The sequence below is a fragment of the Leptonychotes weddellii genome, chromosome 5, assembly GCF_054177405.1.
Source record: "Leptonychotes weddellii isolate Sample4059 chromosome 5, ASM5417740v2, whole genome shotgun sequence".
Classification (NCBI taxonomy): Eukaryota; Metazoa; Chordata; class Mammalia; order Carnivora; family Phocidae; genus Leptonychotes; species Leptonychotes weddellii.
Genome location: NC_138373.1, coordinates 69,288,592 through 69,310,926, shown reverse-complemented (window position 1 = coordinate 69,310,926; position 22,335 = coordinate 69,288,592). Strand labels below are relative to the sequence as shown.

Below are 22,335 nucleotides of genomic sequence, written 5' to 3'. Positions count from 1 at the left end.
ATCCCAGTTCATTTGGTATTTTTAGGTAGCAGAATTTCTAAGCCAGTGAGTGGATTCTGAGGAAACCCATGGGAGGAGTTGATTAGTTGTATATAGTCTGATTTCACTGTCTGAACCGATTCCGGTGTCAGGTAGGTGGGGCAATAGCTATTAATAAAGTAATTTTCTCTAAGTCAATTGACAAATAGATTCACCTTGTCCCAATCCCAAATGTCATTACGGGAAGGCTGTGTTTTTACATGTACTGAGCCACCAAGAACACCTTTGGCTAGAACAAAACACTGCTTCTGGGAAAAGGCACATGAAGATCAAATTAGAACTGCCAGAAAAGACTCCTTTGAAACCTATCCTTCCTCATCTGAGGACAAATGTTAGTATTCTAGGCTCAGCCGTCTCCTACCTGAATGACTGCCACAATCTGGAACTAACATAATTGAAGCTAGGGAATGAAAATCCATTTCCTAAGAGGCCCATTTAGTGGGACCATTTCTTTTCTTCAGAAAGAAGGGAGAATTGTTTGTGGGGAGAGAGGCAATGAGAAAGAGAAGTTGGTAACTGATTTAATCATTCATTTGGCCCCAAATGATGCAGCAAGAAAAATTACTTTAGAGTGAACCCCTCTTCATTTTGCATGTTCCACAGAGTAAAAGTAAAAACATTCTTTTGAGTGAACCAAACAGAAAGGTTATTTTAAATGTATAATTTGATTCAGATGTCAAAGAATGAATTTCTTCTTTCTAGATTTAAAAAGGGATGTTACTCAGGAATGTTTCTTATTCCCCTTCTATTTCTTGGATAAAGATCAAAGTGCATTTGTTTGTCTAACGATACCAAAGACATACTTCCACTCCCTTTCCATTGGATGAAATTAATACTTCGCTAAAATGTCTGATTTCTTCAACTGCTCATCCTAAAAATAGTTAGAATGTAATCAGTATCCATTGTTATCATTTATTTGTAAAAATGGCATCCAGAATACTTGGAATAGATATTTTGATAATACATGGTTGGGGGGGGCGGTATGTGGAAGAGGGACTAGAAGTCAAAAGCCTGGATTTTACTTCTGAATTTTACTTTCGACTGCATCATTTACTTGTCATGTGACCTTAGGTATTTCACATCCTTTCTCATTTTTAACTTCCCCACCTATAAGATGAAGACCACAACACCAGCCCTGTTTTCTTCAGAGCTATGAAGCTCAAAAGAGATCAAATGAGTGACACACTATGAAGGCAGCAAAGGATACCCAAATGTAAGCCTTATTACTGATTATTTTATTTTGACAGATCTTCCCTTTTAAAATAACACAGCTTAAGACCTTTACTCAGCCAAAAAAAAAACTCCTACTTTATCTCTAGCTCATATGGCATTGCCATAACAAAATTACACTATGTTTCAATAGGGAAACAAGTCAATCCTCTATTAAATTGATTGCATTCTAAAACCGAAAATCAAAGGCAAACTATATGCTGAAGTTTCTTCCTGAAAAGCTGAATAGCAAGATTTATTCTTCTAGAAGACTGTCTGAAAAATACTACTTATGGTCCTATTTTCTATACTTTAATTACCACAGGAAAAAAAAAAAAACTTGCAGGAACTATAGTTCATATTCTAAAAACACCTCTTGTCAATGATGAAAGTAGATTGTAGGGTTGAGAGTATTATATTTTACCCTAAAACTCAAAATCATCAAATTTTAGGAGTGGGAAAGGAATATTTGTAGATTTAACACAGTATCTTTGGAAGGTCCCCTAAGATGTCCACCAATGAATGAACAAGGTGACATGGAGACAGTAAGACATACTTTTCACTGAATATCATTTTCTATCTTTTGAAATTTGAGCCATATGCTATTAAAAAATATATGTCATTTTATTAATTCGTTATAAATCACTGAGGGAATCCAAAGAAGCCCTCATTTTCCAGAGGAGAAAACTGAAGCCAAAAAAGTAGATGAGCTGCTCAAGATCACACTGCCAGAGAGTGAAAAAGCTGGAACTAGAACTCAGGAACCCAGTGGAAGTTTCCAGCGCCTCCCACAATGCCATGTGGTCAAACAGCAAATGCCATCTTATAAACAATAAAAGTATTACTATAATCCTCTTCAGAACCGTGGTCTTCCAGGGGTTCTGTGACTCACGTGACACAGTACTCATCATTCATGTTTTCCCAGAAGTTCTAAGGCAGAGAGACAGAGATGGCAACCCTCATTATCAAGCCCTCATGGCAGGTATTAAAGTGGGTAAATAAAGGCAGCACATTGATCAGCATGTGGACAGGGCGTAGTCTCTCAGGCATATGTAGATCTAAGCCTTAACTGGGCCAGGAAAATTTTGCAGGCTTCATTATTACTGACAGTAAGGACGTCTGATGAGGCAGAATAAATTTAGTAGAACAAAGAGTTTATTTCTAGTGAACTGATTCGGAGGAAATAAAGCAAATAAAGCACAAGCAGAGCATAGGAAATTCTAGTTTGAAAGAAGCCATTTCTACTATTCTCAAACAGGAGAATGAAGGGAATTATCAAGGCCCCTTCTAGTCCTAAAATCCTCAAAAACGGAGAAGCAAAGCAACTTCAACTCTGCCTCTGAGTAATTCAAGCATACTTTTCCCCTTAGTAAGAACAAACGTTAGCATTTTCTTTCAATGGGCACAGATGCAGGGAAAACGGCAGAGTTTCCATAGGAAAGAACAAGCAAAGTCAGAAATAAAAACTATTCCAAAAAATGTCTGAGTCTGTCAGAAAGAAGAAAGTTTACTGCAGAGGATTATCCTCTCCTTTCCAGGTCTGCATGTAGCTTTCACATTTGGAAAAATACGTGCATGTTTGATGTTATTAGGAGCTTTCAATATCTGCCAAACATACTGCAGTCATGGATTAGTTACTCTGAGTATATTTAAGCACCGGGTAAGTCTCTATTTGCCCACAATTAGTTGATCTGATGAAACATTCAAAAAAGAAAGAGGGACACCTGGATGGTGCAGAAGGTTAAGTGGCTGACCCTCGGTTTTGGCTCAGATCATGTTGTCAGGGTCCTGGGGATCCAGGTCAGCAGGGAGTCTGCTTCAGGATTCTCTCCCTCTGCCCCTCCCCCTGCTCTGTCGCGCTCACGTGCACACACACTCTCTAAAATAAATAAATAAATCTTCAAAAAAGAGAGAACGTCAGAGACGATAACAAGCCCGGACAATACATAACCTCCAGCTACTAAAACTGCTCATATTTCTAAAGAGAAAACATAGATAAACCACAGACTAGGACTTCCTTAGTCAACTGGGTCACATGGTCACATCACACCAAGAAACCTCTCACCATACCTTCAACTGTATCAGGGACAAAAGGCCAGAGAAAGCTCAAGGTCAGGAAGCTATAATATAAAATACCTAGCTTCAACAAAGGTCCTGAGAGTGATGTTTCAAATTCCAATTTTCACTAGATATTTCAGAAATAGGAAAAATATTTGAAGTTTGTTAGTAATTTTTCCATTTCATTGAAAAGAAATCTGCCTCATGGTAAAATTCAAAGGAAAAAAAAATCACAGGAAACTTAAAAGTGAGATGTTATACTTCACATCGAAAGGTATTAATACCAAAAACTCTATCAATGTATTTCATCAAAAACATTAAGCATACAACCTGAAGCCAAAATAGGAGACATTCCACTCCTTCTCAGCAACAACTGAGTTAAACAGTGATAGAAACTGCACTTAATATTACCTAGGGCAGGAGAAACATTTGGTGACTCACACCTTTGATGTCAGTTTTTAAATTAAAGGTCAGTTTTCTTTGGGAAGAAAAAGAGGGGAAAACTTTAAAATTATCCCTTTAAACTTCAGGTCCAATAAATTAAAAACCACTTTGCCTCCTGGTCTCAGTTTCAAAGTCAATCCCCCTTCCCCCAAAACCATGAGTCATATATCCAACATCTGGTACCCAAGAAATTTATTGCTGTAAATTAATTTATTGAATGCCCACACTGAACATATACCATGTGAATTCAACAAAGACGCGGAATTTTAACTTTACGTCCTCCTAGCACTTCCATAGTTATACTAGTAAACGTGGGTTATTTTTCTCTCAACTCGAAAAAAAGAAAGTGCAGTGAACAAATCTCTCAGATCGCAGCTATCACGTAAATAAAATCTGACGAAAGGGGAAAATAGGTGTTCTCCATGCCCAACACCTCCTTGTGACGTTTTTAAATGGTTTAGAATTGTTTAAATATCTACTCATCTAAATAGACTAAATCCTTACAGGCTACATCTTTATTTGCCATGGTAACGGAATAAAAAGCGGGGAATACTGCTGGCGTGTATGATTTCAATCCTCAGACAGTGCCAAAGTTTGAAGCCAATGATTGCATGCCGCTCCCCCTTAACTTTTCATTAACCTAGCTAACAAGAAATTGACAGACTGAGATTTCGGATTGTTTTATTTCCCAGGCTCTCCCTCTGGCGGAGGCAGGAAAGAGGAGCGCAAACAAGGGGTATGGTACATTGCAAATAAGACGAACAATCCTAAATAGAGAGAATTACTATAAAGCAGATAGAAGCAAAAGATTAGTTTTGCACTTTCGGCCCTCGGACTCCGTTCCAAAATTCAGCACCGCCTGCCAAAAGCAATGGCATTAGAGCAAATGATTAAATATCACCCCGAACCTTACGCTTCGACACCCCCGGGAAAGACTTCATCCACCTCAGTTATGACACTGCCGGGCGGTGCGTGAGGAGCAGGGCTAACGCATTTTGAGTAAGCGAGGCCCACAGAGAGCAAGACGAGCTCGTAACGAAAACCCCAAGAGTTTCCCAAGCAAGGACCTGAACACAAAGTCCTTGCTCTCGGTGAAGGCTGCAGAGCCGCTGCCTCCTCCCGCTCACCGGTAAAAAGGGGATCCTCCACCGCGGAGTGGGGGACAGAAGACTCGCCTCCTGCCGCCAAATCCGTCCCTCCCGACCCGACCGAGCCCACCGCCCTCTCTTCAAAGCTCCCAGAGGACCGCCACGGTCTCACTCCGTCCTTCCGCCCCGCTCGAGACGAGACCAGCCACCACCCCTCTCGGACCTGTCCCCGCGGGGTCCGAGCCGGCAGCGCGACGCCTCCATCCCCGCGGCTCAGGAAGTGGCAACCAAGTTCAGAACCCCCGGCGCCGCTGCTAGGGTGGCAAGTCTGGCAGGCGGCCGGGCCCCGCCCCCTAGCAACCGCACCCTGCACTGTTGCCACCGCCTATTGGCCCTCGTGCCCGTCGCTCGTCTCTCATTGGCCATTGCTGCTGCCCGGCGATGCGGGAGGGTTTCTAGGGGGCGGAGGCGCCAGGAGTTAAAGGCGCCTGCGCCCGAACTCTGGTGACGCGCTAGGTAGGGCTGGGTCCCTGGAGAGCGTCTCGGGGATGGGATGGAGCCGCTGGGGGGCAGGGGGGCGGGGCGGGGGGCGGAGGACGGAGGGATGTGTTCGCTACAGCTGCGTTGGCTCCCAGCGGCGGGGAAGTCAGTTCGTCGGAGGAACGGCCCATCCCCCTAACCGCCACCCACGGAGCGGCCTCCCCCGCGTCCCCAACGTTTGTACCCAGAGACCACCCAGAGTGCTTTCCAGAGGTCTGTAATGTTAGGACCCACTCACAGACCTCTGCCGGCTCCCTCACAATCCGGCCCCTCCCGACACCAGAGACTTCTGGGAAGCACCCCGTACCCTCTCCAGCAGTCATCCGCCGTTAAATGCATCTTTCATAGTTATCTGGTCTCGGATTCCAACTGCACAAAACTCCTTCAGCCTCCCCTACTCCAGCCCAAGCTTTTTAGAGTATTGCTAGACCAATTCTACAGACTTTAAGAACCTTTCCCATTTACCTCTCTCTACGGGCCTATGGTCGATCTTCAAACATCCATGTCCCATGAGATTTGCCATCTAAATATATACTCTCGTTTCCAATAAATCTTGTCTCCACTTCCTTTCTCACCACCAATTTACACATATCACTGTAACCCCTACAAAACATCCTGGCAAAAGTTATCGCATGTTGTGTTTATAGCATTCGGAGGTCAGCTGTTTCCACGTTGGGTTTGCCTTTCTAAGAGGCACAGAAGTTGGCACAAGCTAGGAGAGCAGAGCATCGTCTCAAAGTGTCAGCCTCCACTCCCTGTGTGACCCTAAACACAGTCCTTTATCTGGGCTTCAGATTCCCATCTATGAAATAAACAGAATAATCCCTGCTTGTTTAGCTCTGGCTAGACCAGACAGAGTAGGTTCTTAAAACTGAACAGATACAGTTGAAAGAGATGCTATCCGTATTGGTCAAAGGGCAAAGGAGACAGTTTTTGCCTGGGCAGTCCTGCTCTAGTTACAGAAAGTAGTCTTCTCTGAAAAGTTCCCATATTTAATTACATACATTTCAAGAAATCATTTTCCCACCCTATTTGGCATTTACAGACTTCTTTGAATGGAAATAGAAAACCAAAACACAACAAACCTAAGTAACTTATCTATGTCCCCTTTATCGCCCCTAACCCCACTGTATTCAGTGAAACAGGGCTTGCTGCCTTTCCTCACCTTGGCCTTTTAGCAGATGAGCAAGGTTGTAGAGGTGGCAGCTCAGCTACAAAGTCACAGAGTTTGCTTTTATTTTTCCTGTCCATCATGTCATAAAGGAAGCTGCTGCTGAGCCTGACACAGAGTTGGTACTCAAAAGTGTGGAATGAATTAGTTTGGACGAGGTGATTAGAGGATTAACTAGTAGTTTTAAAAAAACAACGAAGAAAGACTGTGGAGAAGGCAGTATTGCTGCATGATCAGTAATCAGAAGCAGGGTTCTCTAAAACCTTTCTGCAATCATTTATTTACATACATTTTAAATAGTTACTACAAGATACTTTAAAATTTTAGACAGTTAATGTTAAGAAAAATATGAACTGTTTATGACACTAAAAACTTTTTAGGAAAAGACATCTTAAAAAGCAAATCTGGGAACTGAATTCCCTTACGACTCCAAGGTTCTGGTTAAAACATCTTTTTTTCTATTGAGGTTATTGGTACTATTTCCATTTTATTCTCCTGATGTACTCTCCTGTGAACCAGAAAAGTACTTTAGCAACTTTATGAAAATTTCTTGAGACTGCTGGTGCCGGAGAAATCCAGTGAGTTTTTCACAAGGAACTGGTTTTTGTTCAGCTTCCCTCTCTCCCGGAGGTAAGTAAACAAGTGGCGTCGTTTCCTCCATGTGACCTTGATCCCATACTTCTCCTCAGGAGTGTCTTTAACTAGAACAGGCCCAGGCTCTGGGCTCTTGGGAGTACCAGCATGGAAGGAGCAGCTCGGAAGGCTACTTTCCTTCTGACCTGGGGGAACAGGCCCCTCCTTCACAAACGATGACTCTGGGGTCTGGATATCAGGGGGAATGAATACATAAGGTAAGTTTTGAAGCGCATGTGCTGACACTTCCCCACAGCTTTGAGGACTGAGCATTGGAACTAAGGGCCTTCCAGAAATTTGCTTTTCTGATTGACCGGGGCATTCCCTGCTTAAGGGGATCCCAAGCGTGGCTGAACAAGAGGAAAACAGTGGACTGTCAAATGTTAGATGTGGGAACTTGGAGGCGGTAGATTTTCGACTTGCATGTCTTGCCTGGTTTCGATGATGACATTTCTGGTTCACCGGGAACCAGCTTTCTGCTGTCATATCAAACTGAGGTGATACCTTTAGGATTAAAAACAAAAACCAAAAAGAAGTGAGGAGAGCCAGCTACCAAGTACGAACGAACCTGAGGGAGAAAACTATATCCAAGGACCAGAATTCTAAATGGGGGCCCACTACAGTAATGGACACAAAACGAAGTATTTGTCTAATGGGATATTAAAAGAAAGGGATATGAGCTTTGGGCAAGTAATTCGATCTCTCTGGCTTTCCGTTTCCTTGTGTGTAAGAAAGGGGACAATGCCTCCTTCACTTTATCACACCATACAACTGCAACTTGTTTATCTTTAAACTTTGAGGGCAGAGACCAGCAGTCTTCCTCACCTTTGATGCCCAGCACCTAGCAGAGTGCCTGGCACGAAGAAGGCCCCCTGTAGAGTGAATGCTGAGTGCAAGAATAGGGAGTGAGATCATGTATGGAAAGCAACTAGCATAAGACCTGACACATGGCGAGTCCTCAGTAAGTGTTCATTCCTCTTCTCATCCATGGAATTCTAACATTTCAATTTCTTCTACAATCCCAAAGCAAGTATTATGGTTCTTCCAAGCAATCCTGAACAAGCTATATATATTAAGCACTCTTATGTGAAGTTTATGCTTTTGTCTGGCCCTCTGGCTATACCACTTTCCTGACAGTAGCTATATTCTCTTCCTAGAGCCTTGAAACTGTCAAAATACGACATGCCATTTCTGTGGGGCTTTTTCCAGGTTCACTCTCTTAAACTATAAATATAGTACCTAGCTAAATAGTTTACCTCTCAAGTGACGCTTGGGGAACAATCTCATTTTTTATTCATTCGGCCATTTATCTGGCTTCTTCACTGAGCTACCGAGTAATAATGAAACTTTTATACTGAACTCTTTAAGAAGAATGTGGGGGGAAAGACTCCAACTCCAACCAGCCCTTGCCTCAGCTTGAACTTAGAAAAGAAGATATCCCCGAGAAGATGGCTGATGACAGAAAGAATACATTGCCTCTTGTCCCTGCTCCCATGAATCTTTGGAGGCCCTGGTTTAAGGGGCAGAAGAGGCAGCATTCTACGAAGGCTAACAGAGCAAAAGTCAAAGTAAGAATCCCATGGCCTACCCAGGAAGTGACGGTGTTATGGTCAATGGGCTTGCTGGGCACCTGTCTAGTGTGGGTGATGGTAAACTGGGGAGAGCCATAATGGTGTTTGGGGCCCTCCAGTGGTGGTTCTTGGAATAGCAGCTGGGCTTTCTGGGAAGGCTGGCGGCGTTTTTTTCTGGGAGGCATCAATAGGTGAATGAAGAGCAGTTAAAATTAGTAACCACATGATGCTGGTTGTTGTCAGGTCGGGGTTCAGGCTCCGATTCCAACCCATGCCTGCAGAGAAGAAAACAAAAGCTGGGAGACAATTCTGATGATTCCGTCCCCAGCTCTTCCTCATCCTCTGCCAACCAGTTCTACTATCAACTAGCACCCCTACCTCCACACCTTGGGGAGTACAGCTTCTATCCCTGCACCACCAAGTAAATACACAGTAGTTCCTGGTCAACAGCATTCATCCAACGCACACTGATCGAGCAGGTGTTGAGTGCCGTGCTGGGTGTTGGGAATTTAAAGATTCTACAATCATTTATCAAGTGCCAAGTGCTTGCAGGGACACATAAGAGAGACTGTCCCTATCTTCAAAGAGCTGAGAGGCTAGCAGAGGGAGACAGACAATTCCGATAATGGGAAGAATGCTTCCACTCACCCCAGGGGAGGCTTTCTAGAGAGGGTGATACCTGACCTAGTACGGAAGGGATAAGGAAAGCCAGAGAGCAGAGAGAGCAAGGCACTCCAGGCTGAGGAACAGCACATACAGAGGCACGGAGACAAGACTGTGAACTCAAGGTATCACAGGCTCCATGGAGCTGGACACAGCGTATGCAAAGACAAATGCAAGACCCCAGAGGCTGGACCCGGTGTCAGGGTCAGGTCAGAAAAAGCAGGTGTACCATAGGTGTTTGGACTCTAGCCTAAGTAGTCACTGAAGATTTTCAAGCAGAACGATACGATAACACTTAGTTTTTTTTTTAACTTTCCCTCCATATAATTTTGAACATACACAAAAGGAGAATGAATAATATGAGCCCCCGTGTACCCATCACCCAGTTCCAACATCAGCCCATAGCCAATCACGATCCATCCACACCCTTTATCCACTTCCCCTACCCCTATATTATTATGAAGAAAAGATGAATATTCCCAGCCATTATGCCATCCCCATTAATACAACATATATATATATTCCTAATATTATCAAATATCCAGGGATGCCTGGGTAGCTCAGAGGGTTAAGGGTCTTGCCTTCGGCTCAGGTCATGACCCCAGGGTCCTGGGATCGAGTCCCGAATCAGGCTCCTTGCTCAATGGGGAGCCTGCTTCTCCCTTTGCCTGTCGCTCCCCCTGCTTGTGCTCTCTCTCTCCTACAAATAAAAAAATATATTATCAAATATCCAGACATGTTCAAATTTTCAATTGTTCCATAAATGTCTTAATTGGTTGTTTTTGTCTTCTAGACAGATCATCCTGGCAACAGTGTGGAAGGAGAGGGAGTACTCTGGAAATAGGGGGACCAGTTTTAGGAGGTTACTCTGTTACTGAAGTGAGAAATGATCAGGCCTGAATCTGGGCTGTGTTGGCGGAAATGGGAGGCAAGACACAGAAGCAGGATCAACAGGACCCGGAGTAAAAAACAGGCTGAAAAAAGTGGAAAAAAATGTCCATTGACTCTAGTAACCAGATCGACTTTAATAAGAGCTTCATCAAGTGGAAGGGTGGGATAGAAGTTTGCGTGCAATGGAGAGGTGCGCGGGAGGTACAGCTGGCATCCAGCGAAGTCCCACAACAGGGCAGACTGGTTCCACCACACATTCATGATTCATTCAGTCAGTCAACCATAAAAAGTAACATACTCTGACTTCTGTCACTAGGCAGTGGAGATACAGGTAAAGAAGGAAGAAAGGACAAATCATTTTTAGGGAGAACACAGGTAGTACACACAGCTGTTTGTTCGTTCATTCAGCCATTCAACAAATACTGAGTGCCCGCAGTGCTAGGCCCTGTTCTTGGTGCTGGAAATATATACCAGAGAACAAAATGAAATCCCTGCCCTCGTGGTACTTACATCCTAGTTGGGAAGTGACTATGGAGAAAATCCAAACAGGATAAGGGGTTGAGCCAACTCAGTGCTCTTTTAGAGAGGGCTGTCAGGGAAGGCGACTGAAAAAGTGATATTTGAGCAAAGACCTGAAAAGAAGAAAGGAGAGCAGATGAGAAACAGTTCATGTGACACAGGGCTTCAGAGGCAAGGTTAAGGACTCTGGACTTAACTATTCTTCGTGTGACAGGAAGCCACAGCAAGGCTCTGGACAGGGAAGCGACATTTCTACTTTACAATGAGAACTTCAGGCGCTCTGTGAGAACAGGTGGGTTGGAGACAGCAGGCACGGAGAAAGGAAGCAGGGCACCCAGTTAAAGGGCTGCTGCAGGAATCCAGTGGAGAGATGACAGCAGTAACAATGCCTCCAGTCAGTGTTGACATTAGCCAGCCTCCAACAGACATGACATTGCTCAGCAGCAATCCTACTATGCTCCCTTCATCAACTCAATATCCGCAGATTATCTTAAGATGTTTCCACTTTCTTAAAACCTTAGAACTCCCCTTCCCTCTTAACAAATGACCTTATTTCCTACTTCACAGAGAACGTAGGAGACGTTAAAGAAAATAAACTCACTTTCCAGATACCAAACATACAAACCTATATATATATCTGCATCCATTCTCTTTATGCTATAATCGCAGGTCAGTCCCATTTGCTCTGTAAAACCTTTCCCTCTGGCTGTGTTTTGGAGCTTTCCTTACTTTATACACCTTTCTTAGGCAATGATCGGCTCACACCTACAAGTGGATGACTTAAGTATTTATACACTCAGCTTAGAATTCTCTACACTCAGTACCCACATTGCCACTGCCTACTTGACAGCAACTAGATGTCTCAAATGCACCTTAAACTCAACTTATTTAAGTTTTCCAGTTGACTCCAAATATCTTTTTTTTTCCTTTTTAAGGTATTATTTATTTATTTATTTGAGAGAGAGAGAGAGAGAGTGCACACAAGCAGGGGGAGCTGCAGAGGGAGAGGGAGAAGCAGGCTCTCTGCTGAGCAGGGAGCCTGATGCGGGGCTCCATCCCAGGACCCCAGGATCATTACCTGAGCCAAAGGCAGACGCTTAACTGACTGAGCCACCCAGGCACCCTCAAACTCAACATATTTAAAACTGAATTCATGATCATCTCCCCTGCACCCGCTCCACAGGTGATTATCTTGCAAGGCCCTTGCTCGGGGTATTATCCTTCATCTAGTTATGCAGCCAGAAACCCTGACATGTCCCACCTCTGTCCCCATCCAACACCACCAAGCCCTGACAATCTTACCTCTTAAGTATGTCTTCAATAATGCCCCTTTGGCCCCTCTCTCTTGCTCTCTTTCTCTCCCCACCACTCTTCAAGTTCCAACAGTTCTGGTCTGGAGTATTGCAATAGCCTAAACGGGTCTACCCTAATCCACTCCAGCACCCCCTGCAGAGGAGCCTTTTAAAAATGCAAATCTGATCTTGACTCACTTCTGCTTAAAACTGTTGATTTCTGGATAAGGACCAAACTCCCTCAGTTATGGCTAAGGTCCTATTTCCTCTGGCTCCAGCTTCATCTCACACCACACTCTATTCAGGTCCTCTCAACTCTGACTCCCAGATATTCTTCAGCCTTTGTACAGCCCAATCTTCTTCCTTTTGCTTTGCGGGGTTCACTCTCTTCTTTACACAAAAGCATCAGACCTCAGAACAAGCTTCCGTCCGGAAAAGCCTTTCCTGACCTACCGAAGGCAAGATCTTATTGTAGATAGTCAGTTATCAATGACCTCTAATTTATCCCTTCGCAGCTATAATTCTCCTTTTGCTTATTCGATTCTTCAAAAATGTCTGTTGTCTCCTCTCTTCCCATTAGACTGTATACAGAGTAAGGAAAGAACCTCCCCTACCACTGTTATCCTAGCAGGGCCTGGCACATACTAGGTGCTCAACAAAATGTGCCGAGCAAGTTAATAAAGTATTATCATGGCGTGGAATTTTTTTTCAAGAGGAAGCTTAAACAACATGATTCGCCGGTCGACTGACTAGTCGAGGCGGCCAGACGATCGTTAGTTGGAGGGGAATGGAGTAGTTTGCCCCAAGTAGGGAAGCCAAGCCTGGGAGGCTTTAGAAAGGCCAGAAGCTGGCGAGGGAGGCGGGAGGAGCGGCGCCGGGGGAGGGCTCAGGCGAGCGACCCAGAACACACGAGGGAGCGCAGGCCGAGGGCGCCGGCCCCGGGCAGGGCCGTCTCCCCACCGCCCCGGCCGGCCCCGCCCGCCGCGGGGGCCCCTCCTGCGCCCTCCCGGCCGCCCACGGCCGCCCCCTCCCCGCGAGCCGGCCACGGGCCCGCCTTACCCGCCCGGCGGCGTCCCGGCCGCCGCTCCCCTGGGCCGCCGCAGAGTTCGAGCACGGAACGCGGAGACAAGGGCGGCCGCCGATTGGCGACGCTCCGTCACGTGACCGCAACGCTCCGCCGGCGCCAATTTCAAACAGCGGAACAAACTGAAAGCTCCGGTGCCCGACCCCACCCCCGGCCCCCCGGCCCGGGACCCCTCCCCTCCCGGGATCCCCCGGGATTCCCCACCCCTCCCGCACCGCCGGGGACCCGGCCGGCCTGGCGCGAGTCTCTGTCCGGGCCCCTGGCTCGGCCCCCAGGTTGGAGGAGCCCGGAGCCCGCCCTTGGAGCCACAGCCCAGCAGCGGCGGCGGCTGCAGTCGGGAGGTGAGCGGGGGGCGGAGGAATGGAGTCCAAGCCCCGGCCCCGGCAGAGGCAGGGAGCCCGGGCTCGGGCGCCGAGGTCAGGGGGTCTAGCAGCAGGGCGCGGTACCAGAGTGGAGGTTTGGGGCCACACGGGAACGAGGGCTGAGAGAGGGTGCAAACTTTTTCTGCATCCGGCCAACCTCCTGGCCTTGTCCTCACTTCTTTCTCAAACCACCTCTTGGCCTTCCCTGGAAGTTTGACCTCTGCGCCCTGCCCACAACCTCGGGAGGGCTGCTGGAGTGGCCTACTTTTCTAGGCAGACCGTGGCTGGCATGAAGATTGAGCTTATTCTGCATTAAGTCAAAGACAAACCTGCCCACACCCTCCCCTGCTCCCAAGCGCTCTCACCACTGAGCAGCACTGCCTCCACTCCACCCTTTTCCAGGGCTCTTATCCTTTTTTCTGAGAACCTGCAAAATTTCCGTGGTCAGGATGGGCAGTGGTGTCAGAGGGGTCACTCTGGAAGTCCCCTAGCTTAAAGTGTTGGCCGTGATAGGAAGAGACTGATCAGAGTTGAAAGCAAAATTAAGCCTTAGACCAGGAAGATACCTTTTGGGGTTGGGGAAGGAATAATAGTATTTACTCATTGGTGGGGCGGGGGGAGGCTTGAAGAGATAAGAGGTAGAAATAAAACTGAGATTTGAAAGTAGAGGAAACCTAGTTATAAAGGAAAGGGAGGAGGCAGAGTGGAGAGAGCCTATGAACTCTAAGCAGATGGCAAATGTCATCAGACTGTGACAGTCATTTTTAGGGAGATAGTGGATGTCCTAACACAGACAGCCCATTCTTCTGTCAAAGTACCTTTAAATAGGATTACACAATTTTACATGATGGCAGAGTATCCCGTGTATCTATTAAAATCAACAAACACGAAATTTTTTTTAAAGATTTTATTTATTTGAGAGAGAGAGAGCACAAGAGCGGGGTGAGGGGCAGAGGGAGAAGCAGACTCCCCGCTGAGCAGGGAGCTCAATGTGGGGCTCAACCCCAGGACCCCAGGATCATGACTTGAGCTGGAGGCAGACGCTTAACCAACTGAGCCATCCAGGCACCCAACAAATACATTTTATTTTTTTAAAGATAAAACTATTTTCCTTAACATGACAGAACCACCTTAGCATATTGATGACAGCACATTCTACTGGTCAGGAGATAAGGATTATAGTCTTGGTCCTGGAAGAGAAATCAAGGACTCGAGTAACATGCTTAGAAAGTTAAAGTAGGAATAAACACACGCAAGGACTAAAATGTCGCTATAGAAATATTTTGCAAATTGTGAAAGAAAAGTGTACTCTTTCTTTTACCAGTGCAAGGATAATAGCCTGTGAGATGAATAGCCCCAGGGGCCTTGACTAGAGCAGTTTCTGTTTTCTCTGAGGTCTTGTGAAGTAGGAGATGATGGCAGGGGAGCGGTAGTGCAATCTGCCTTTCTCCTCTGATTCCATGGGCACTGATCCTTTTATTTATAGACTAAGATGGTGTAAAAATATACAGGCTTTATCAATCATAAAATAGATTACGGGATCAGAGTTTTGTCCGGACTCCTCAAATTGCTAAATGTCCTCAATTCCAGCATTCCTGTCCCTAGAGTCACTGCAAGTGATCTGTAGTATAATAAGCAATAATAGAAATTTCCACATTTTTTTAACTGTCCCACTCATTTTTGTAGCCAAACATTCTTAAGCTTCCGGAAGACCTTTGGCCGTGTTGACCTTCAACCCAGTCCTGCTTTCCCCTTTTGAAATGCTTCAGTTTTAGCTTTCTTTTGTCATAGAACTCATCCCCTTATTGTCTGAGGTCTTTACAGAGGCCCAGGGATCATTAACCTGGGCCTGTGGGCTCATGCTTTTGGTCATGGAAAGAGGAACGCCTCTCTCTAGCAGTACCTCCTTCTCAGCCTAACAAATCTCTGACATCCTGCTGTTCCTTGCACTTTCCAGGGCCCATGCTTGTGATTCTCAATGGAGAGTGAAAGCACAGATTCATAATGAAAACCAGCCCCCGTCGGCCACTGATTCTCAAAAGACGGAGGCTGCCCCTTCCTGTTCAACATGCCCCAGGTGAAACATCAGGAGAGGAACCCAAGAGGCCCCCTGCCCAACAAGAGCCTGGTCAAGTACAGGCTTCCAAGGAGGCGGCAGAGTCCAACTCTTGCAAGTTTCCAGCTGGGATCAAGATCATTAACCACCCCACCATGCCCAACACCCAAGTGGTGGCCGTCCCTAACAATGCCAATATCCAGAGCATCATCACAGCATTGACCGCCAAAGGAAAAGAGAGTGGCAGCAGTGGGCCCAACAAATTCATCCTCATCAGCTGTGGGGGAGCCCCCACTCGCCCTCCAGGACCCCAGCCTCAAGCCCAAACCAGCAATGATCCCAAGAGGACAGAAGTGGTCACCGAGACCCTGGGACCAAAGCCGGCAGCTAGGGATGTGAATCTTCCTAGACCACCTGGAGCCCTTCCTGGGCAGAGATGGGAGAGCTGTGGTATGTGGTCTGCAAGGCAAAGGGATGAGGAGCCCAGCCTTTCCTCTCTGGTGGCAAGGACTGCAGTCCGTCACGTTGATACTTAACAGACAGGCACCTAGCCTGAACCAGGGGAAAGTCTTGTCTGTCTTCATCCTGAATCCTTGACCCAGATCCTTTGGGCGCTGTTGAAAGTGCCCAAATTATAATTTAGCATTTCTCTTACTTTCTTTAAATTAGGAAAGGATTTGTTTATTTTTGCGAGTTATCTTCCCCATCGACCGTATAAGGAAATAGAAATCTTTCTCCATTTTAATAAAGGAGAAAACTGAAGCATGAGGAGGAAAAGTGACTTTGTTTGTGCAAATACTAACTCTTTGTTAAGGTTACCTTGACTGATCTCTCCTGAATTTCTCCTGAAATCCTTAATGGGGCAGAGTACCTGAGGGCCACAATAGATTCAGCATGTGATCCCTGTCCCTACGGGTAGAGGTCTCGGAGAGATGCTCCCCAACCTCCGATTTTGATGGGCCTGGCACACACTGGATCAGGCAGCTAAGTGGCATCTTGGATTGTTTCCCCTCTAGCTGGAGGCGAGGCAGCAGGCTGCACTCTCGACAGCAGCTTGACCAACATCCAGTGGCTCGGAAAGATGAGTTCTGATGGACTGGGCTCCAGCAGCATCAAGCAAGAGATGGAGGAAAAGGAAAATCGTCACCTGGAGCAGAGTCAGGTAAAGGTGACTTCTCACTAGGGGAGTCAGGGCCAGTGCAGGGAATTTCTAAGAAGGGAAATGAATCAAGTGACCTTGGAGCAGAATTTCCAAGTTCTGGTATTAGCACTTCACTTAGTGCGATTCTGCATAACGTTTGAGCTACCTTTCTGCCTGGAATCTTTTTTGCCCCGTCTGTGAAATTTCCTCGAGGGCAGATGCTCCTGGCTCACTCAGTATTCCATGAGCACTAAGTTTAGTACTCTGCCCTTGGCAGGTACTCAGAAAATGATGAAGAGATCTTAGTTGGGAAAGCCACTTGAGCCTTAAAGAGGCAGCCCAACAGTATGAAAGGTTAGAGCATAAGATAGAGTACAAGATAGTTCTATTAGAAGATACATTAATAGCAAATAAAGTGAGTTAGGTGTGACTGTTAAATACTTCCCCGGTAATCAAACTCGATTTGACCCAACTATGTGGCCTGGGGTTGTTTTCAGTATTGCCATATTGTTGCATATATTCTTAAATCAGTCATTGCAGCCTTTAAAAAGTGAAAATTTACATGGATGTGTGCATAAGTAAAACTTAAAACTTGTGCACTTTCTAAAGTTAGAGCTCAGTTTTTAAAATTTTTTATGTATTTTTTAAAGGATTTATTTATTCCAGAGAGAGAGAGAGTGAGCGAGCGGAGGGGCGGGGGGGGGGGCAGAGAAAGAGAGAGAATCTCAAGCCGACTCCAAGCTGAGTACAGAGCCCAACCCAGAGCTTGATCCCACGACCCTGAGATCATGACCTGAGCTGAAACCAAGAGTCAGAGGCTCAGCTGACTGAGCCATCCAGGCAGCCCAGAGCTCAGTTTTTTCAAATGTGACTGATCAGCTCTTTGCCTGAGACTTAGCCAGATGTATGTTTTGCAGACATTTGTCTGTCCTATACTCTTGAGAGTATCTGTCTCATACAAACCCTGAAAAGAGGTCAGTTTATTCACATCACATCAGTAGTAGAAAGCAGACGAAGACATTGGTCTCTTGACTCTGAAAAATGAGTAAAAGAAAAAATGATTTAGGATAAAATCAATGCTTTAAGAATCCTAATGTACACCCAAACTTTCCCGAGAGGTTTCTACTAGCAGACTGGACCTCCACTTATGATGGGACAAAATATTCAACAAAATGAACAATGACAGAGAAGTGGCTCCACATTGTCTAGGGACTGGACTAGATCATCGCTATGCTTCCTAATCCTAAAATTTTATTCTATGGACTAGTCGTCTCAGATGAGTAGGTTTCTAGCACAATTCTGCCGGTTAAGAGGTTTCTCTGGGGGATGTTCTTTGCTGGGGACCCAGGGCAGGCATTATGAGCTCTTCCATGTCATTTCTTTTTCTCCTTGCCTTTGGCTTCTCGTAACCCTCAGGTCGAGGAGCCCCCGGGAGCATCAGCATCCTGGCAGGACTCTGTGTCTGAGCGGCCGCCATACTCTTACATGGCCATGATACAGTTTGCCATCAATAGTACCGAGAGGAAGCGCATGACCTTGAAAGACATCTATACTTGGATCGAGGACCACTTCCCCTATTTCAAGCACATTGCCAAGCCAGGCTGGAAGGTACATAGCAACCCGTAGCGACGAACGCCGAGGTCACTCTGGCCCAGCAGTGTGTCCGCACAGATGTGCAGCCCTTTGTGTGTGGTGCTCTGAGGAACAGTTAAATGCAAAGAAAGCTGGAACCGTAAACAATTGTATCTTTCTTGGACGTGACTTAATCCTGCCGATTCCAGGCAAGATGGTCAGCAGGAGCTCTGCAGCCACTTCATTGGTCCCTCCCTGAGGTCCCTAAGGGTAGAGGTCTTGGAGAGACTGTCCAGGGTAGCACTGAGCCTCCTCTTGTGCTCCGTTGAACCACAGCTGCCGTGACTAAGTAGCTTTATGAAAAGATCTTAATGAACAAAAAAATGCTGTCCGTGAGCCTCGTGATCCAAGATTCACCTCCTCTAATGTCACATGTCCTCTCCAGAAGGCAGGGACGTTCTCTTCATTGTACTCGTGGGGACACTGAGGTCCCTTGGAGTCGCTGTCACTCACGCTACCCTGACAGAGCCACAGTGTTGGTCTTCTGACAGAGGCGCAGCTCCAGGCGAGGGTATTTTTGTTTTGTTTCCTCCACAGTAGAACTCTTTTTTTTTTTTTTTAAGATTTTTATTTATTTATGAGAGAGAGAGGGGAGCTGCAGGCAGAGGGAGAAGCAGGCTCCCCACTGAGCAGGGAGCCCGATGCGGGGCTCGATCCCAGGACCCTGGGATCATGACCTGAGCAGAAGGCAGACGCTTAGCGGGCTGAGCCACCCAGGCGTCCCCACAATAGAACTCTTCACATGCTTACCTCAACGAAATTTCCTAGTTTCTTAGTTTTTTCGCTCACCTGTCTTGCTACCGAATGCTTCATGGCCTCGGTCCTCTTTCCTAGCTGCCGACAGCCATCCGGGTCTTTTCTTTACCACCAGCCATTGGATTGATGGCTTTATGGCCCAGCTTGCCAGCTCCTAGACCATGAGGACACTGCTGGCTACAGTGGGGGAGGTCTGAGGCTGATGTCCCCTGGGGAAACATCAAAGGGGATGACTCTGAAGCTAAAGTAGCTGATAAGTAGTTGTCTTTCTCTCCTTGCAGAATTCCATCCGCCACAACCTTTCCCTCCACGACATGTTTGTTCGGGAGACATCTGCCAATGGCAAGGTCTCCTTCTGGACTATCCACCCCAGTGCCAATCGCTACTTGACGTTGGACCAGGTGTTCAAGGTGAGTATCCTGGTTCCATCTAAATAGGGCCAGAATTGGTCATCATAATATCCATCTCAAAAGGAAACAAGTCCTCCTTGTGATGATCTTATCTGGCCCGGGCAGAGTTAGAAGCCAGCCAGCCCAGAGACCACCTGCGTAAAACTAGCTGAATTAAGTACGGTTGACACACACCGAATGACACACTTCTGGGCTAGACCAGGCCCTGGGGAGGGCTGCCCTGATCCAAATAGACAACTTCCCTGGACAGTGTTTGCCTAAGTGCCTTGTGGGTAAGAATTGCCCGGGATGCTTGTTAAAATATAGCTGCCCAGACGCCGCTCTTGGGGGCTTCTGACTCAGTGGGTCTGGGATGGGCCTAAGAATATGCATTTTTAACAAGCCTCTGAGGTGATTCTTTTAGTATATGTGCTGCCGAAGCGAGCACTGAGGTGATTCTTACAGAGAAAGTCTAGAAACCCTTGCTTTGCAAGAGCCCTTCTTCAGCCTGGAGACCAGAAACTGAGCCACCAGAACATCTTTTCAGAAGTTTGGGGATTTCAAAGTGCCCATAAGGCGGCTGCTAGCTCTAACTGTTCCCCTGGGCGGGAAAGTCGTCCCCCGTGGCCCTCAGCATCCCACAGCACTAGCTGTTTTTCCCAACCCGGGCATACTGACCACGCTGGTGGTAACTTCATCTCATTTCTCTCCCACAATGCCTGACCGCCACCAGCCACTGGACCCAGGGTCTCCACAATCGCCTGAGCACTTGGAATCAGTAAGATTCTTTTCCTCCCGGCCCGGGGCTTGGCCTTGTTTCCCTTTCACTGTGCAGCATGGCTTTAGTGGACAGGGGAAGGGAGCCTGTGCGGCTGTGTGACTGCCGGCCCTAAACGCAGAGCACCCCTAGCCCCCGGGAGTAAGGAAATTGACGGCCGCCGCCCCAGCTCCTGCCCACTTCTCCTCCCCCTCGACGGGCACGACAACAGTGCACGGAGCAGAGCATGCTGTGGCAGGAGGACGTGCCACGGGCTTCGTGCCAGACGGCAACCTCGAGTGCATGGCGTAGGCCTGGCAGGAGGCAGTTTTCCCTCTCCCTTTCCTGCCTGGCTTTTCTCAGCCGCTCGTAGAGCTCCGCGCTTTAGCATCCCCCAGGGGTGGTGAGGACACATGGATGAGGTGGTAGGACTGTCCTGCCGTCGTATGTCTGCGTGCCATCACCTGTTCCCACTAACCAGGCTTTGGAGACAGTGCTCACCTGCATCCGCCCGAGACCGGCCTTTTCTTTCTGGGCTGTCGGTTGGCTCAGTGCACGGTCCCGGAGCCACTGGTGGGTTCTCCTGCCTTCTCTCCCTGCCTCGCTAACCCAGGTTTCTTTCTCTCCCTCTCGGCCACAAGCAGCAGCAGAAACGACCCAATCCTGAGCTCCGCCGGAACGTGACCATCAAAACTGAACTCCCACTGGGCGCACGTTAGTATGGGACAGTGGGCATCAGGCTAGTCCTTGATTGGGGGGCGTGTTTTAGACAACCCGACTGCAGGAGTCTGGGCCCAGCTCGAAGGGCACTGAGCCCAGAGAAGGAGAGCAGAGCTCCTGGGATTGGGAAGGGGTGGATCCCTGGACCCCTGCTCCTGATCTCTCCCGTGTCCTCCTAGGGCGGAAGATGAAGCCGCTGCTACCACGGGTCAGCTCGTACCTGGTACCCATCCAGTTCCCAGTGAACCAGTCACTGGTGTTGCAGCCCTCGGTAAAGGTGCCATTGCCCCTGGCAGCTTCACTCATGAGCTCAGAGCTTGCCCGCCACAGCAAGCGAGTCCGTATCGCGCCCAAGGTGAGTGGCTTCCGTTTTCCTCTGACGAGACACTCCAGTCAATTAAAAGTGTTGGATCGGGCGCCTGGGTGGCTCAGTCGGTTGAGCGACTGCCTTCGGCTCAGGTCATGATCCTGGAGTCCCGGGATCGAGTCCCGCATCGGGCTCCCTGCTCGGCGGGGAGTCTGCTTCTCCCTCTGACCCTCCTGCCTCTCATGCTGTCTGTCTCTCATTCTCTCTCTCGCAAATAAAAAAAAAAAAAAAAAAAAGTGTTGGATCTATGGTTTGCAAGCTCTCTGCTAAATGTTCCTGGAGGAGCTTATAAATCTAGTTGACCGGGTAGACAAGGCATTTTCCTTTGTATGACAAAGGAGAATTCAAGAGCTAAAAAGGAACTTGGGTTACGGTGTAAGTAATGTCAGAAGCCCATGGATACCTAATGAGTTTATAAGAATTACATTTGGGTAAGCAAACAGGTGTGGCAAGAGCATTCTAATGGGCGGTGCCATGGAGGCAGGAGATGCCAGTTTATACCCAGTAACGGTAGAGTGATTGGATCAGTCTAGCTCAGGGGTTCTCAGCCTCCATACTGTTGACATTCGGGGCTGGATAACTCTTTGTTGGCGGTGGACAGGTACGGTCCTACGCGCTGAGGGATCTTTAGCAGCATCCCTTGTCTCTCCCCACTAGGTGCCAGGAGCATCCCCCAGTGTGACAATTAAAATGTGTCCAGACATTGCCAGATGTCCCTTAGGGGGCAGGAGGATGGGGATAGCGCCCCTGGTTGAGCATCAGTGGCCTAGCTTGAGGAGAAGGTGAGGAGGGTGAAGTTAAGACCATTTCGTGATGAGCTACCAAGTCTGGACTTAACGCTATAGAGGATTTGTGAGCGAGAGCCGACTGATAACAAAGCAGAGAAAAGGGTTCCCTTGCCTAGGCTCTGGAGTTTAGAGAGACTTGGGTTTGCTTTATTCTTTTTTTTTTTT

General features: G+C 47.2%; 3 protein-coding genes across 10 annotated transcripts in view; 1 reads left to right on the top strand and 2 right to left on the bottom strand.

Annotated features, from left to right (window-relative positions):
- The window catches only part of TULP3 (TUB like protein 3), a 50,948-nt gene extending 45,741 nt beyond the window's left edge, over positions 1-5,207 (bottom strand). For all 3 annotated transcript variants that reach the window (XR_014145555.1, XR_014145556.1, XM_081821046.1), the window contains exon 1: positions 5,062-5,207. Coding sequence is in view for 1 of the 3 variants with exons in the window: in XM_081821046.1 (XP_081677172.1) it covers positions 5,062-5,102 (41 nt within the window). In the remaining 2 variants the exon portion in view is untranslated. The remainder of the gene's footprint in view (positions 1-5,061) is intronic.
- Positions 5,208-6,801: 1,594 nt separating this feature from the next.
- Positions 6,802-13,284, bottom strand: RHNO1 (RAD9-HUS1-RAD1 interacting nuclear orphan 1). 5 transcript variants are annotated; one of them, XM_081821055.1, is made up of 5 exons: positions 13,178-13,284; positions 10,818-10,939; positions 9,998-10,116; positions 8,771-9,028; positions 6,802-7,686 (listed from the first exon to the last, which is right to left on the bottom strand). In XM_081821055.1, the coding sequence occupies exons 4-5, from the start codon at positions 8,936-8,938 to the stop codon at positions 7,087-7,089; spliced, it is 768 nt and encodes a 255-aa protein (XP_081677181.1). In that variant the 5' UTR covers positions 8,939-9,028; positions 9,998-10,116; positions 10,818-10,939; positions 13,178-13,284; the 3' UTR covers positions 6,802-7,086. The 5 variants fall into 5 exon arrangements, with proteins under 5 accessions (XP_081677181.1, XP_081677180.1, XP_081677184.1 ...); XM_081821054.1 differs by lacking the exon at positions 9,998-10,116; XM_081821058.1 differs by lacking the exon at positions 9,998-10,116 and having other exon boundaries at positions 8,813-9,028.
- The window catches only part of FOXM1 (forkhead box M1), a 12,615-nt gene continuing 3,532 nt past the window's right edge, over positions 13,253-22,335 (top strand). Inside the window, exons 1-8 of one of the 2 annotated variants that reach the window (XM_031022650.2) lie at positions 13,253-13,543; positions 15,522-16,070; positions 16,637-16,782; positions 18,178-18,369; positions 19,431-19,559; positions 20,272-20,316; positions 20,937-21,009; positions 21,195-21,370. In XM_031022650.2, coding sequence (XP_030878510.1) covers positions 15,569-16,070; positions 16,637-16,782; positions 18,178-18,369; positions 19,431-19,559; positions 20,272-20,316; positions 20,937-21,009; positions 21,195-21,370 — 1,263 coding nt within the window. In that variant the 5' untranslated portion in view covers positions 13,253-13,543; positions 15,522-15,568. The remainder of the gene's footprint in view (positions 13,544-15,521; positions 16,071-16,636; positions 16,783-18,177; positions 18,370-19,430; positions 19,560-20,271; positions 20,317-20,936; positions 21,010-21,194; positions 21,371-22,335) is intronic. The other variant, XM_006751373.3, reaches the window with a different exon arrangement.